Source organism: Gymnoscopelus microlampas, assembly GCF_963454915.1.
Source record: "Gymnoscopelus microlampas genome assembly, chromosome: 24".
Taxonomy (NCBI): domain Eukaryota; kingdom Metazoa; phylum Chordata; class Actinopteri; order Myctophiformes; family Myctophidae; genus Gymnoscopelus; species Gymnoscopelus microlampas.
Genome location: NC_139961.1, coordinates 4,977,150 through 4,993,040, shown reverse-complemented (window position 1 = coordinate 4,993,040; position 15,891 = coordinate 4,977,150). Strand labels below are relative to the sequence as shown.

General features: G+C 41.8%; 1 protein-coding gene across 1 annotated transcript in view; it reads right to left on the bottom strand.

The window, feature by feature from the left end:
- Nucleotides 1-1,960: 1,960 nt before the first annotated feature.
- Nucleotides 1,961-15,891, bottom strand: part of LOC311041068 (uncharacterized protein) — a gene marked incomplete at both ends in the record, with an annotated part of 122,742 nt that continues 108,811 nt past the window's right edge. Inside the window, 3 exons of the mRNA XM_084051506.1 lie at nucleotides 1,961-2,132; nucleotides 4,284-4,431; nucleotides 4,949-5,065. Of these exons, the coding sequence (XP_083907632.1) occupies nucleotides 1,961-2,132; nucleotides 4,284-4,431; nucleotides 4,949-5,065 (437 nt within the window). The remainder of the gene's footprint in view (nucleotides 2,133-4,283; nucleotides 4,432-4,948; nucleotides 5,066-15,891) is intronic.

Here is a 15,891-nt window from a genome sequence, read left to right as displayed (position 1 = left end):
GAAGTATAGTATTGAATGTGAAGATAATGATTTCAAGCTTAGACACAATAGGATCTTTACAAATGTTGTTTTACATCAGATAGACCGATCAGTAAAGCGAGAGTGTGACGTGTGTGAATTAAGTCCAGAAAGCTTTATGCATTTATTTCTAGAATGTGAGGGACTGAAGGAATTCTACAGTAAACTAAAGGGTTTCTTATTGAAAAACTGGAAACATGAGTTCATTGAAGGTTTTAAATGGAGGGAACTGATGTTGTTTGGTGCAAGTGAGAATACAAGAAAGGTGAATGTTAACGTTCTAAATTTTGTGCTGAGCCATGCGAGGTATGCGGTCAGGACAAGGAGGAATTTAGCTCATTTTGAAGGGAAGAAGGTGAAAGTGTGGCCTATTTTTGAATCTACTGTAAGGAGGGATGTATTATTTGTGTTCAAATATGACAGAGAGCAGTTTGAAAGTTTTTTTGTGGATAGTGATACGTTTATCACCATTTCGTCTGATGATAAATTAATGTTTATGTTTATTAAAGTTTTTTAATGAAAAGGTAATGAGGAATAAGAATATGAATTCAGGACCTGTGAATTAATGCTCAATGTATCACAACTCTGTATTCTGTCATATTTGATTTCGTTATTATTTTCATTTAATATGATTCATTTATTTTATGTTTAATTTCTGCATATTGTTTCTGCTCTGAATTGTAAATATGATTTTTATAATAAAAGAAAAAAAAAACACGCCCGATCTCGTCCGATCTCGGAAGCTAAGCAGGGTCGGGCCTGGTTAGTACTTGGATGGGAGACCGCCTGGGAATACCAGGTGCTGTAAGCATTTTTCATTTGCCACACTGAATGAGCAAGCGTAATTTATGAACGCAGCACTAACTACGAAAATGGCACTGCTGAAGAGTGTCACTTCTAGCCTTTAGCAGGCCAGCCCAAGTAGAACGGAGGAATACACACGGTCCACAGCAGGGCCACTGTCATCTATATAAGCCCTACCGGCCGCTGCTGCTGTTGCTTACGGCCATACCACCCTGAACACGCCCGATCTCGGAAGCTAAGCAGGCTCGGGCCTGGTTAGTACATGGATGGGAGACCGCCTGGTAATACCAGGTGCTGTAAGCTTTTTTCATTTGCCACACTGAATGAGTAAGCGTCATTTATGAACGCAGCACTATCTAAGAAAATGGCACTGCTGAAGAGTGTCACTTCTAGCCTTTAGCAGGCCAGCCCAAGTAGAACGGAGGAATACACACGCTCCACAGCAGGGCCACAGTCATCTATATAAGCCCTACCGGCTGCTGCTGCTGTTGCTTACGGCCATACCACCCTGAACAGTTCATTGACTGTTTTGGTACAGGAGGCTGGTCAAACCCTCTTATCTAGTCCTCTGAGGGATAATTATTTTCTGAATTTGCCACAAGTCACTTTAAAACTTGTCAAACTTGTCAAATGAGATGGATGATATTGAATATATGAACCATCATAATAAAAGAATAAAAAACATTTGTATTACAAACTTTATTATGATTACATGTTCATGAATATATACACTCTAATCCAATAGTTGTCAATAATTGTCAATACTAGATCTAGGCACTCCAAAATGTGGTTCGGTCAATGCATTATTTGTATCCTTGTAATGACCAGTGGCTTCTTGGATCTTTTCTGAAATATCTTCAGCGTCTTTCAATTCATGAATAAAGGCTTCACAAATCCCTTGGATTCTTGAAGGGATAGCAACATAAATTTATCATTCCATAGTCTTTTCACTATTTCTTTAAAATGGTTGTAGAGATAATATCTCGGTAGTGAACCAAGGCACTGGTGTTCGATCTGGCTGGGGTGATCAATTTGACAACCGTAGCAGTCTTCTTTCATCTGGTCAGTTATTACCACATCCAGCAACTTTGCTATGCATACTTTTATAATATCGAGAAAGACCGTACTGAGCAGACCATCAGGTTGATCCAGAGTCAGGGGTGAATCCACTGGAGAGGGTGGTAGAAACTCTGGCGTTGAGCATGGTGTGAAGTATAACAACGGTGATGATGAGCATGGTGAGGGTGGCATAAACTCTGGCGATGAACACGGTGTTGAGTAGAAGACAGGTGATGGTGGTGGACATAACCCTATGGCCATGTATTCACCAGACACGGTACCCCAAGGATTGTAATCGGGGTCATATGCTCCACTACAACCATAAAGAGTATCGTCAGAGTTGGTCTCTACTAATACTTCTGTAGACCCCTCCATTTTTTTTTTTAATAAGGAAAGTCGATAAGCGTCTCTTATATCCTGGAGAAATAGGTGTGGCTAGGAGGTGGAGCAGAAAAAGGGTGGGTGGAAGGAGGAGGAAGAGGTGACGTAGATTGAGATATTGGAATATTCAGATTCAGATTCAAAATACCATATTCATATGTAGTCAACAGACTATGAATACTTATTATTGTACCAAATGGACCCTTACGGGTCCATTTGGTTCTATTTGTACACTCTCAGAGTTATGGGGGTCGTATGGGTGTGCTAGACTAAATGGAACAGAGCCTTCATTAGTATCATTGGTAACCTGTGAAGGAAGTGATAATATGGCTGCTGTGCATGGAGCCTATGATAAAGCATACATAGAGGACAAGCAGTGTTGAAACCTTTATTAAACTAAACAAACAAAAACATTATCAAAATGTTCAAAAATGGCATGTACAAGTAATACGTAAAAAACAATTTTGTTCAGAAAAAACACCCCAATAAAGACAAACAACTCCGTAGAATGTAACTAACTCAACTGTCTCTGGCATCTACCAAATAATGTACTATGATCCTTTATCAATCCAAACAACACACATGTCGCCACACAGTGAGCTGCTACACAAACCCATCAGCTTGTCAGTGCATATGCATTGGTATGCATATTAATGAACATATTTATTGCAGGCATATTAATGAATATATATATATATATATATATATATATAATAAACGTGACTCTTTTTAATCCTGACAAATGTGGACAGACACTGGTGCTCATATTGTTCTACAAATAACCTATGAGCTGGAGGGAATAATACAAGATAATATTTTTACAGATAATAAGAACCATACAAAAGATAAAACAAAACTCTATCACAAGAAACTAGAAACACATATTTATTTTATTCAGTCATGTTGATATTGTCGGTTAATTCAATTCCTCTGCTTTAGTATCCTTCTCATTGTCATCCTGGATTAGACTGAATGATCATATACATGTGTCACATAGTGTGTGTGTGACTAACTTCCACGAAAAGGCTTAGCCCCTGTATGAGTCCTCATGTGTGTTTTTAGATTAGACATTGTAGCAAAGCCTTTATCACAAACTAAAAGGGCTTTTCGCCTGTATGAGTCCTCAATGTGTATTTTAAGAGTTTTTTTCTGAGTAAAGCCGCTACTACAAACTGTACAAGAAAAGGGCTTTTCGCCTGTATGAGTCCTCATGTGTGTTTTTAGATTAGACATTCTAGCAAAGCCTTTATCACAAACTAAAAGGGCTTTTCGCCTGTATGAGTCCTCATGTGTATGTTCAGATTATCCATTCTAGCAAAGCCTCTACCACAAACTGTACAAGAAAAGGGCTTTTTGCCTGTATGAGTCCTCACGTGATTTTTTAGATCACCTGTGCTAACAAAGCCTTTACCACAAACAGAACAAGCAAAGGGCTTTTCACCTGTATGAGTCCTCATGTATATTTTCAGGTTATCCGTTTTAACAAAGCCTCTACCACAAACTGTACAAGAAAGGGGCTTTTCACCTGTATGCGTCATCGTGTGTGTTTTTAGAACACTTTTCTGATTAAAGCCTTTACCACAAACAGAACAAGCAAAGGGGTTTTCCCCTGTGTGAATCATTGTGTGTCTCTTCAGATATGCCCTGTGATTAAACATTTTGCCACACTCTGTACAACTAAAAAGTTTATCCCCTGTGTGACTCCTCATGGAGTGAGTTTGTGTTGATGATTTCAGGGACAGGCTGCGCTGTCCTCCCACATTTTGTTTCTTGTGTGATTTCAGTGTGTTTAAAGCTGACAGATCTCCCCTATAGTCTCCTCGCACTCATCACTGTCTTCAGTGTCTGATTCAGAACAGTGTGAAGAGAGGAGCTGGTCATTATTAGTTGGTTGTGATGTTCCACAGTCCTCTACATCAACTTGTGTTTTCATGTGTTCAGTTGAGGTGCTGGCTACAGGCTTTGTCTCTCCGTTTTCATCATCATCATCATCATCACTTTTCACTGCTAAAAATGTCAACGTTGACGCACCAACCTCTTCTGGTCTTTGAAGTAGCTCCTCCTGTTCCTCTTTAATCTGTGGAGGTTGTGGTTCCACCTGGAACAGACTGGGGCTCCACTCCTCTTCTGGTGAAACCTCCTCTTTGCACACAGGGACGCGCAGGAAGTCTAGGAAAAAGATACAGTGAGACACTATAAAAGGTTTGAATCTTGTACCTTCACTGGAGTGCCTCAGTGCAGAGTAGTGGCATGAAAAAGTATCAACACATTACTCTTTGCCCAAATCTTCCAAAATTAAAATGTGATGGTGTGCTGACTGCGCTCTGTGCAGTAAAGGGTGTGGCCTTTTTTTTGTTTATATTGCAGCGGGACGAGACGACCTGAACGAGAGGCTATTATTTTGAAAGTAACTACTTGTAAATATGAAATCAGTGAGACTTCTGCAGCAGGTCAGTTCATATTGAAGTAGAATCGACAGCGACGCTTCAGTGAACCCAATAATACTTTAACAACCGGACCATTGTCCGATTCATGGTGCATTTAGATAGATGCAGGGGTCCATGCATCTATGTAGTCACATCGTTAATGCTTAAATCGATGACTTGATTAATTTCGGTTCATCTTCACACGCTCAGTACCGGTCCACTTTCTCCAATAAAATAAATAAAGAGTGCTTGAAACTTACTGAGATCCAGGTGGCCTTCAGGTTCCTGTTTAAGGTGGTCTTCAGTTTCCTGATCATTAGAAACAGTCCTGGCTTGAGAACTGATCTTCATCTGCAGACTGGACTCCACACTATGATCTGGAATGAAGGAATACAATATACGCTATAATAATAGGAACGTTTTGACATGAATAGGGACTTCAATAATAAGGACTTTGGTGTGACGCAAATACATTTTTAGCCATGTGGCACTGTGTGTGTGTGTGTGTGTGTGTGTGTGTGTGTGTGTGTGTGTGTGTGTGTGTGTGTGTGTGTAACAGACACACCTGCAGTGTGTAGTTTGATGTTGTGTGTGTAACAGACATACCTGCAGTGTGTAGTTTGATGTTGTGTGTGTGTAACAGACATACCTGCAGTGTGTAGTTTGATGTTGTGTGTGTAACAAGACATACCTGCAGTGTGTAGTTTGATGTTGTGTGTGTAACAAGACATACCTGCAGTGTGTAGTTTTTTTATTTTTTATTTAACCTTTATTTAACCAGTAAAATCACATTGAGACCAATGTCTCTTTTACGAGTGCGCACTGGCCAAGAGAAGAGGCAAATAAATGTTACACAGCTCTGCCAGTAACAACATAACAAGACATAACAAAGACAAACATGTCATCCATAATACCGAAAATCTACTACCAAAAGCACCAAATACAGACTAATTATTAAAAGGCTAATAACAACAATACATCTTAAAACTATTAAACTAATACAAAACTTAGATCACAGCATTTGCTACTCGTCAAAGCAGGAGCAGTGGCTGGAGAATGTGCCCATGGCAATCCTCTTAAAACTCACTAGGGGGATCAAAGAAGCCAATTTTAGTCTGGTCTGTAGGTCATTCCATGACCAGGGCCCAAAAAATGCAAGGCTCTTTTTCCCTGCCTCAGATTTGGTGTCTGGTATGACGTAGCGCATCCAAGCATTTGATCTGAGGTTAAGCGAATTTTGGACTAAATTAAATTTTGAACCAATATAACTAGGGAGATTACCAAGAATGGCTTTGTAGATAAAAGTGTACCAATGTAGCAACCTGCGAGATGCTAAGGATGACCATCCTACTAAAGAGTACAGAATACAATGGTGTGTCCTGTAGGTAGAGCTGGTAATAAACCTCAGTGCAGCATGAAACAGGGGATCAAGTCTGCCCAATGTTGAGGAACAGGCGAATCGGTACACAACATCTCCATAATCAAGTTGCGACATAAAAAGGCTAGAGACCAGCCTTTTCCTTGAGGCAGAAGAAAAACAGGACTTCATTCGATAGAAGAAGCTCAGTGTGAACTTCAACTTCTTTGCCAAGGCTTCAATATGATGATTGAAGTTTAGCTTGTTATCCAACCAAATCCCAAGGTATTTATATAGCGCCACCCATTCGATGGTTACTCCATCGAGAGTGGTGATGTTTGGGGGGCTATAGACGGTGCTATTTGGAGCAAATAGCATGGCCTTTGTTTTTTGGCCATTTAGTAGCAATTTGCTGTTTACCAATTCATGCTGCAGAGAGACAAAATCTGAAGCCAAGTTTGACACTGCCACGTCAAGAGAAGGGGCACAGGAATACAGAACTGTGTCATCAGCATACATGTGATACTTACAATGCTTAGATTGACTGCAAATATGATTGACATATAACAGAAAAAGCAATGGACCAAGAATGGAACCTTGAGGGACTCCCTTCTCAAGGGTGATGGAATCTGAAACAGTGTCACCAAATTTAACACACTGTGTGCGGCCAATTAAATAGTTTTTGAACCAGCCTAGCACATTGTGACAGAAACCAGCATTAGAAAGGACCTTGAGCAGTGCATGAGGATCAACGGTGTCAAAGGCCTTGCTCAAGTCAATGAATAAGGCAGCACAAAAAGATTTTTTACCCAAGGCTGCCCTGATGTCGTCAATAACATTAAGGCACGCCGTTACAGTACTATGTTTTGCTCTAAAACCTGACTGCATGGGATTTAAGATAGAGTGTGAATCAAGAAACCCTTTTACCTGTTTTGATACTTGACCTTCTAGGATCTTAGCCAAGGCAGAGAGGTTAGAGATAGGTCTATAATTGTTTACGTCACAAGGGTCACCAGCCTTGAGAAGAGGGGAAACATTTGCTTGTTTCCACGCTTCTGGTAAACTTTGGGTGGATAGAGAGATGTTGAACAAATCAGTAACAGGTTGAGCAATGACAGCCGATGATAATTTTAAGAAGAAAGGGTCAAGGCCATCTGGGCCAGCAGACTTTTTAGGGTCTAGGGTGGACAGGGCATGCACAACATCCGAAACCAGGATGGGAGAGAAATCAAAACTAAAATCCGAAACAACAGATGAGCCAGCATTTTCCTGGGCTTCATTCTGAGGAGCTTTGGCGTTTTTCTCATCAAAGATGTGTCCCGCCCTTTTAAAATGCATGTTACAAGTATTAGACATACATTTTTTGTCCGAAGTGAAGGAATCACCAACCCGAATTTTAGGCGGTGGGCCTGCTACTCCTTTCTGTTGAAGGGTTTTAACTACTCTCCAGAATTGACAATGATTACTGGAGGTGTCACTAGTGAGAGATAAATAATGTTCCGATCTCAACTTCCTGGTGATGTTGTGTGTGTAACAAGACATACCTGCAGTGTGTAGTTTGATGTTGTGTGTGTAACAAGACATACCTGCAGGGTGTAGTTTGATGTTGTGTGTGTAACAGACCTCCTGTTCAATTATTAACGAGACCAGATCAACTTGAGACCGCGTCCTAGTAACAGCAGATGTTGTCCACGGTGAAAGAACACGTAGCTGTCTTCGTCAATGCCTTTTTTTGTTCATATCACAATGCCACAACATACCGTTATGGTTCTTGTTTGGATGAAGAAACGTCGGACAGACGAACACTGACGTTGCGTTGTGGACGTTGATTCTCCGTTGGTTTTGTTGTTGTTGATGAGAAACAGGAAGACAACCACTTCTTCCTGTCTCTCTAACAATAGATGTATACATGCCACTATTCGCCATTGGAGTCAACATATAAAGGTACAATAACTATTCATCCCATTTAAAGCGTGGAAATAAACGCATTAATGAATTAATAAATAAATGTTCATCCCCTCGGGGGATTCGAACTCTTCCCAACGTCAGCATAAATACACCAGACAGGTGCTTACACCGGTGAGCCATTATTCTCACAACAATTGTGTACCGTTAACAACTCATAGAGTATACAACCAGCCATTAAAAAACAAATCAGACATGGTCGCCAGGTCAACTTGAGACCTCAAGTCACCACACTGATTTGATTTATTTTACTGGTCTCCAACACGGCTGTTTAGTACAGATTTGTTTCTAAAATATCTCACCATGATCATCTATTATTCATTATCCCAGCTAGCAAAATATCGCAAATTTCTGGCGTGAGGCCGTCTCCACGCCACGCCGACCGGGGCGTCCGCCGGGCGGGACACGCCGCGTCCACTCGGCCTCCTTGATCAGCGTAAGCCGCGCGTCACGCCGAGCCGCTAATCAGCCTCACTCCGGCGGACAACGCCAACCGTGGCGGTCGTCGATAGCGGCCGGATAGCGTAGCGCCGTCATATAATGCTGTATATACCCCCCCCCCTCCTCCCTTTCATCCCCTATATTTAGCGGCCATTGTCACCCCCCCCCCACCCACCCGCATTTGAGGTTTCTATAAACATGTCAAGTAGCAATACAGAATAAGGTCCCCATCACACAGTTCCCCTGTATCTCTAAGTATCTGTCTAAGAACATGACATAATGCATAAAATACATGGCCCACATGAAATAATGCAGCACAGACATTAACTCCATTGTTATGGTATTTATTAGAAAAGGAAGGCACAGAAATAATAATCCTAAAATACAAATGTATCACTTTAATTAAAATGGCAGACAGTGAGAAAAGTATTCCACATAAAAGTATCAATGCTGTAATAATATGTGTGAAGTCAGACTGGTAATCAATAGCCTACTTAAAGTAACAAAACAAGTAAACATACCCATTGAGCAGAATGTCAAGTAAAAAATGCATAAGAATATTAAAAAATAGGAGATGGTCCATTTGTACACTCAGAGTTGCAGACCTGTAAGGGTCCATTTGGTTTCATCTGTACACAGACTTTCAGACATGTAAAGTCCATTTTGGTTCCATGTGTTACTGGTGTATGTGTTTCTAGTTAACATGCTACAGACTCAGAGCCATATCAAAGCTACTGGACAAAAGTAAACATACCCATTGAGCAGAATGTCAAGTAAAAAATGCATAAGAATGTTAAAAAAATAGGAGATCTATGCTGCCCTGCCAAGGTAAAGAGCAGTAACTACGAAATCAAAAATCACTGAAAAATGAGGTAATTGTTTATCCCCCAAAATCACAAAGGCTAATTTGACCTTTGGGATACTCAAATAAGTCGGCGTGTCCAAAAACTTAGTTACTGCTCTTTACCTTGGCAGGGCAGGTCCATTTGTACTCTTGCAGACCTGTAAGGGTCCATTTGGTTCTATCTGTACACAGACGCTCAGACATGTAAAGGTCCATTTTGATTCCATGTGTTACCGCTGTAGTTTGTCCTGGTGTACTGTATGTGTTTCTAGTTAACATGCCACAGACTCAGAGCCATATCAAAGCTACTGGAATGAATACAAAATGGGCCACTGTTCATTTAATTCAATTTTGGGTTCTGTGTGCTGGTGTCTGTCGCCCGCCTCTTCTTCCAAAGCCAATGCAGTTCCTTCATGTGGAACGCGTCACGTGAGCCACCCAACGAACGCCAACTGAGAGGGAGAGAAAGGAAATAAATTAGACAACGGTGGTGTTGGTTTTAATAATAAGGACCCCCAATTTAACATGCATCAGGTCTACAGACCCTGTTAATGGCATGGCTATCTCTGAGACCCCAATTTATATAGTGAAATGTATGTTAATTTAACTCAGTGTGTAGAAACCCTTGATACATTGATCAGTTCCCCTCTTCCAATGCCTCACTAAATTTCCACACCAACACCATTTTCACATAATTTTCAACTATCATGACATAGAGAGGTTTCAGGGATTTATGGTAAAATAAATGTGGCGTGCTGTGAGCTTGTAGATTGGCTATTTTGGATAACTGTGTAGTCACACCCTTACCTTGCAAAACGTGAGGTCCAAGAGGTTCTTGAATGTGGTCACTGCCCTCACCAGGTCAAACAGCGCTGCGTCTGGAACATACAGACACAGGGATAGTGTGTAAGTAATCAAACAGTTTTTGTTTTTTTAGTCAGGCTCTACTTTATGCTGTACATTACTTCTAGACTCATGTTAAACCTACCATGGTTTTATAAGCTTGGTCATCACAGATTCTCCCGATCTCTTCATCCCCACTGCTGTGATGCAGGAAATGACGAGCAGAAACATCTGAGAAAGAAAGAAAATTAAAAAGAAAAAGAGAAGGGTTAGACACAATCAAAGCCGTATCATGCTCCATCGCAGGAAAAAACTACAAACAGTAACATACTAATATCAATGCAGGGTATTTCGGCTGTGGCATAAGATCGTAGATTGGCTATTTTCAGCAGCCAGTTCATTTAATGTAAAGCAAAATAATTAAGAAAATTAGCAGCCGTGTGTGTGTGTGTGTGTGTGTGTGTAAGCTTTTAGCTTAATTCTGCCTTATTCTAGCCTTCAGCTAACATGAGCTCGGCGATCTATATAAATAAAATAAGTACAAGTATCCATAACACAGATTCACCTACCAATCCATCGATCAACAGTTAGTATCATAACTCTGTGACGTGATTAAAAGTAATGTGGGTAGCAAGAAAAGTCTAGTCAGTTAGCTACAGTAAGCTAGCCAGCTAGCACGCTAACATGTACACAATGAAACAGTCAAACATTTGTAAAACGAGATATTTAGACTACACACAGCAGGCATACATCCACACAGATACAAACAAAATAGTAGGCTAATACACTAACCTTTAAATTATATTTCCCCGGAGGAAAAGGATAGATATATCAGCGGTATGTTTTCCCTCTGTCGAGAAGCATAGAGGAGAAAGAGAAGGGCCGACGCAGAAGCAACCGGATGTCCTACCGTTGCTCAAAGAATGGAGCTGTAGTGTTGCCATGTCTGCTTATTATAAGCGACTTTGGGTTTGTTTGAAGACGCGTTGTGAGCTTGTACATCGGCTATTTTCAATATATATATACACATACATATCTAGGCCATGTGGCCTATAGTCACCACATGACTATAGCCAGCAATACACAGTTTTGGGCTTGTTTTCATAGACCTGGCTGCTTATTTCTCTCGCAAAATATGGCAACACTGGTCATTGATTTGATGTAAGCGTCCGTTGCGTATATCCGGTGTATATCGCCACCTACTGAACTGGAGTATATTGAGTTCCTGCTGTAAGGCCTAAATAAAGTATGTTTAGTGCTAATAATGAATTATACAACTTGATAATAATAATAATAATAATAATAATAATAATAATAAGGGTAATAATAATAATGATATTGATAATAATAATAAGACACTTCATTATATATATTTTGTTTTAAATAAGCAAATACATCAACTCTAAATTAGAATTAACAATGCAAGGAATAAATATAATAGCAACAGAATAAGAATAATAAAAACAACAACTGAGGAGCAATTAATCCTTGGAATTATTCAGTAGTACTATTATCAGTATTATTACTGAGGTCACCTTATTTTGTTTTGAACATTAAATAACATTAATATACACGATTACAAATGGCTTCAGGTTTAGGGGGGGAAATGGCACAAAAAAAATGTTATAGTTTTACTTGTTGACTTTTTTGATAGTGTTTAATTTGGACTACTTTTTTTTATAGTTTTACTTGTTCACTTTTTTGATAATGTCATTTGTATATTTGGATTATCTCTGTGCCTTTTTCTAATAAAAAAAAGAGAAAAAAAGTCTTTACTGCATTATTTCATGTACATCAGGGGTCAGCATACTCAGATACAGCAGGGAAGCTGCCAAAATGTTCTTATTTTTTATTTGTGCAACTGTCATACGACTGTAGCAAAAATATAGCTTTACAGACCCATACAGCCAGACAGGCAGACAGACAGAGTTTATATAAATAGTTTTACGTTTCACTTTTTTAATGGTGTTGAATTTGTATATTTGGATTATTTCTGTGCTGTGATAGCAGTGAAAATGAAGTGATAGCAGTGATGATAGCAGTTCACCCAGTTTAATTTCAGGGACCCCAGTCCAATGGCATTTCTATCTTTGGGACCCAAATTAATCTTTATCTTTAATTAAAATCATGGTTAATTTAACTCTGAAACACGTATAACGTACACTTTTCACGGGTCCATTTGGTTCCATGTACACTTTTACTTACAGACCCATAAGGGTCCATTTGGTTCCTTCCTATCATTTAGCTGGGGACCCCCTGGAACTCCCTCAAGACCCATGGTGGTCCCTGGACCCCACTTTGAGAACCAATGGTCAGAATGTATAGGGAAAATTCAAAGCGTGGCATTAACAGCGTCAGGACGTCGTGACGCTGGCTGCAGACCGCCGCAGACTCTTCTAAAATGCTACTCCGCCGGACATTTCGGTGAGCGAGACATCTCCGGCGTGAGGAGGGCGTGAGGAGGGTGAGCCTCCGCTCGGCGGGGCCCGCTCTGTCCAGGCCGGCCTGACGTCGGTTGCAACGCCGATCTGCTAGCTGGGTATGTTATAGGCTACTTAGAAATAGTAAATATGACGCATGATAGGTTAAATAAACCGTTTATGATCAATGGTAGGTCTACTCTAATGATCAATGGTTCAATGACCAGATCTGTAGAGGGCGCAGGTGAGTAATTTAAATTATTTCCGTCTGGTGGACATATTTTATTTTCTGCCCAAAAAGTGTATAATACAGAGAAGGTGGGGTCCTGAGATGTAACCCACCGTGGAGAATAGTCTTTCAACAACACCAAACGGCCTTTCTTTCGATGAGTAGCGAAATCATTTTCTTTAGTTTTACTACAGTTGGAGACCTCGCACGGTAGTGGAATTTTCAGTCAATGGGAGGAGCACCGCTCCTAACGGAGACCAGAGCTCTAAATGGACATGCCTTGAAATGCCATTTTCTGTGCAGCGGCTGCTGCAACTGTATCTTAAAACATACTATTTCCAGGTGATTAGATTACGTAAACATTAGCTTCAATAATTTGTAGGACATTTAAAATCGACTGGTCAATAATCACGTCACTGTAATGTGGGTTTTCAGACACTTTTGGCCATATTTTATTTAACCTATCATGCGTCATTATTTACTATTTCTAAGTAGGCTATAACATAATGAATAATAGATGGTGATGATGATGATGATGAGGATGAGGATGATGATAGTGATGATAGATTTGAGAAACAAATCTGTAGTACACAGCCGTGTTAGAGACAGCCGTGTTCCCGAAGTGGGACCTTGCAGTAGTGCTGGAGGCACTCTGCCGTCCTCCTTTTGAACCTTTTGAGACAGTGGATCTGAGGATCGTGAGTCTCAAAACGGTACTCCTGGTGGCCCTGTGTACAGCCAAACGTGTCGGTGACATGAAGGCGCTCTCGGTGAGCCCGGAGTCCATGTGGTTCTCAGACGACGGCAAGAGGGTTTTGCTGAAACCCAACTTGGCGTTTGTGTCTAAGACTGGCATGATAGCTAGGGCCCCGGTGGAGTTGGGGGCCTTCTATCAACCGCCGTTCGCGTCGGTGGAGGATAAGCGGTTGCACTGTCTCTGTCCAGTAAGGGCGCTGAAACTTTACTGCCAGAGGACGGTGGTCGGCCGTGGGTCGTCTCAGCTGTTCGTCTCTTTTGGCCGGTCCAGTCAGAGGAAAGCGGTGGCTAGACCAACCCTGTCCAGATGGATCGTGGAGGTGATTAAGTTGGCCTATGAGAGTAGTGGGTCTGTAGTCCCGATGGGACTGAGGGCCCACTCTACTCGGGGTGTTGCTGCATCTTGGGCCCTTTACAAAGGGGTGTCGATGCAGGAAATATACTCTGCGGCGAACTGGTCGTCTCCTTCGACCTTTGCAGCCTTTTACAGCCTGGACGTGGCGGCATCTGCGATGGCGCACACAGTCTTGGGTGTGGCAGCAGGTTCAAGCCAGGAAAGTGATGGGCAAGCCTAGGGGCATGCTTCTCTTCCTGCTTGCTCTTCCTCAAAGGTCATGTATTACTCGACCTTTGTGGCCCTTTCAGCCGGGTCGTGGCGGCATCTGCAATGACGCACACGATCCTGGGCGCTGCGGTTGGCTCAAGCAATGGAAGTTTTGTGCAAGCCTAAGGGCATGCTTCTCTTCCTGCTTGTCCTTCCTCACAGGTCGTCTACTTCGACCATTGCGGCCTTTTACAGCCTGAACGTGGCGGCATTTGCTATGACGCACACGTTCCTGGGCATGGTGGCCGGCTCAAGAAAGGCCAATTTGGCTGAAGCCCACTTCAGCCCTGATTGCTCTAGGGGCTCGAAGGGGGGGGGGGGGGACGAAGAGCCTCCAGGACCAGGGTTAAGTCCCATGAGGGGTGTTTCACGGCCCGCGGGGGGTCCCGCCGCTGGGATCCACGAAGGAACCGGGTCACCAGAGTGTGAGACCCCACAAGAGTGTGAGACCCCACAGTCTGGTTGTCCACCCTGCTATGGCTGGCCGAGATTGCAGCCACATAGACCTTCAGTGTCGACGCTGACAGCTTCTTTTCCAATAGTGATTGTAAAAAACGCAATATTATCGGCACCGAGCAAGTCTCAGGGACCTCTCTGTTAACACCACACCATTGCGAGAATATTTTCCACCTGTTGGCATAGATTGCCCTGGTGGAGGGTGCTCTTGCGTCCAACACGGTCTGGATCACAGCCTGGTCACACAGACTCAGGAGTGGGTCCGGCCCCTCAGATGCCACAAATCACCCACTATTGGGAAACAGTTATAATATCAACTCAAATAAACACAGTAAAGAGCGGAAACACTCAGCAGGCAATCATAATTGGATAACTTAGGTTGTTCAGTTTACTAGAACAGGCAATTTAACAAAATGCTAAATAAATATATATATGGTGTCTTTCCACAACTTATAAAGAGACAGAGACCGAAAACAGACTCTGATAACCCACACCAACCTGTGCGTCTCCCACAGTGTGGCCGGCGCAAACACTGCTCTGCTGGGGAGCTATGTTGGTCTTCGGAAAAACACAATAGTGAGTCTTAATCGCAGCCCTTGGAGGACGCGAGATGCGAGGCTCCAACCTACTGTAGGTTACAGGGCTCCCTGCGAAAAAGACGATAGTTTAGTTTGTTTCTTTAGAACCTCAAACCTGCAACGCGTAGCCTGCGAGAAGATCAAACGGGAAGTCATAAATGACGGCTGTGGGCTTATGTACGCTGACTACTGCATTCCACGCCCACCGTCATTATGTCACAGCGGTGACTTTGCTGATATTAATTACTCGACTGCACGTGCGTGAGACGGATATATCCAGTGTTAAAGGGATATTTCACTTTCAAAAAAACTTTTGGTAATTTTATCATCTCCTCAGGCTTTTGTGAGCCCCCCCAGACCGTTTTTAAGTTGCTCGATTCAGTATTTAGATATTTGATATTAATTTTATCAGACACGCCCCCTTCCTATACAAACCCATTGTAACTTCAAACTCCATTTTAACCATGTTAGATTCATCAAAAACACCCGTCCTTGGTTCTGGTGACTCACCCTGCCCTCCTAATACGCGAGGGGGCCGTGTTTTTTCAATTACTTTTTTCATTTATTTTTTTGGAAAATGAAAAAAATTCAATACAATAAAAAAATTAAGTAAAATAAATGAAAAAAATAATCTGAAAAACACGGCCCCTCACGCATTAGGAGGGCATGGTGAGTCACCAAAACCAATGACGGGTGTTTTTGATGAATCT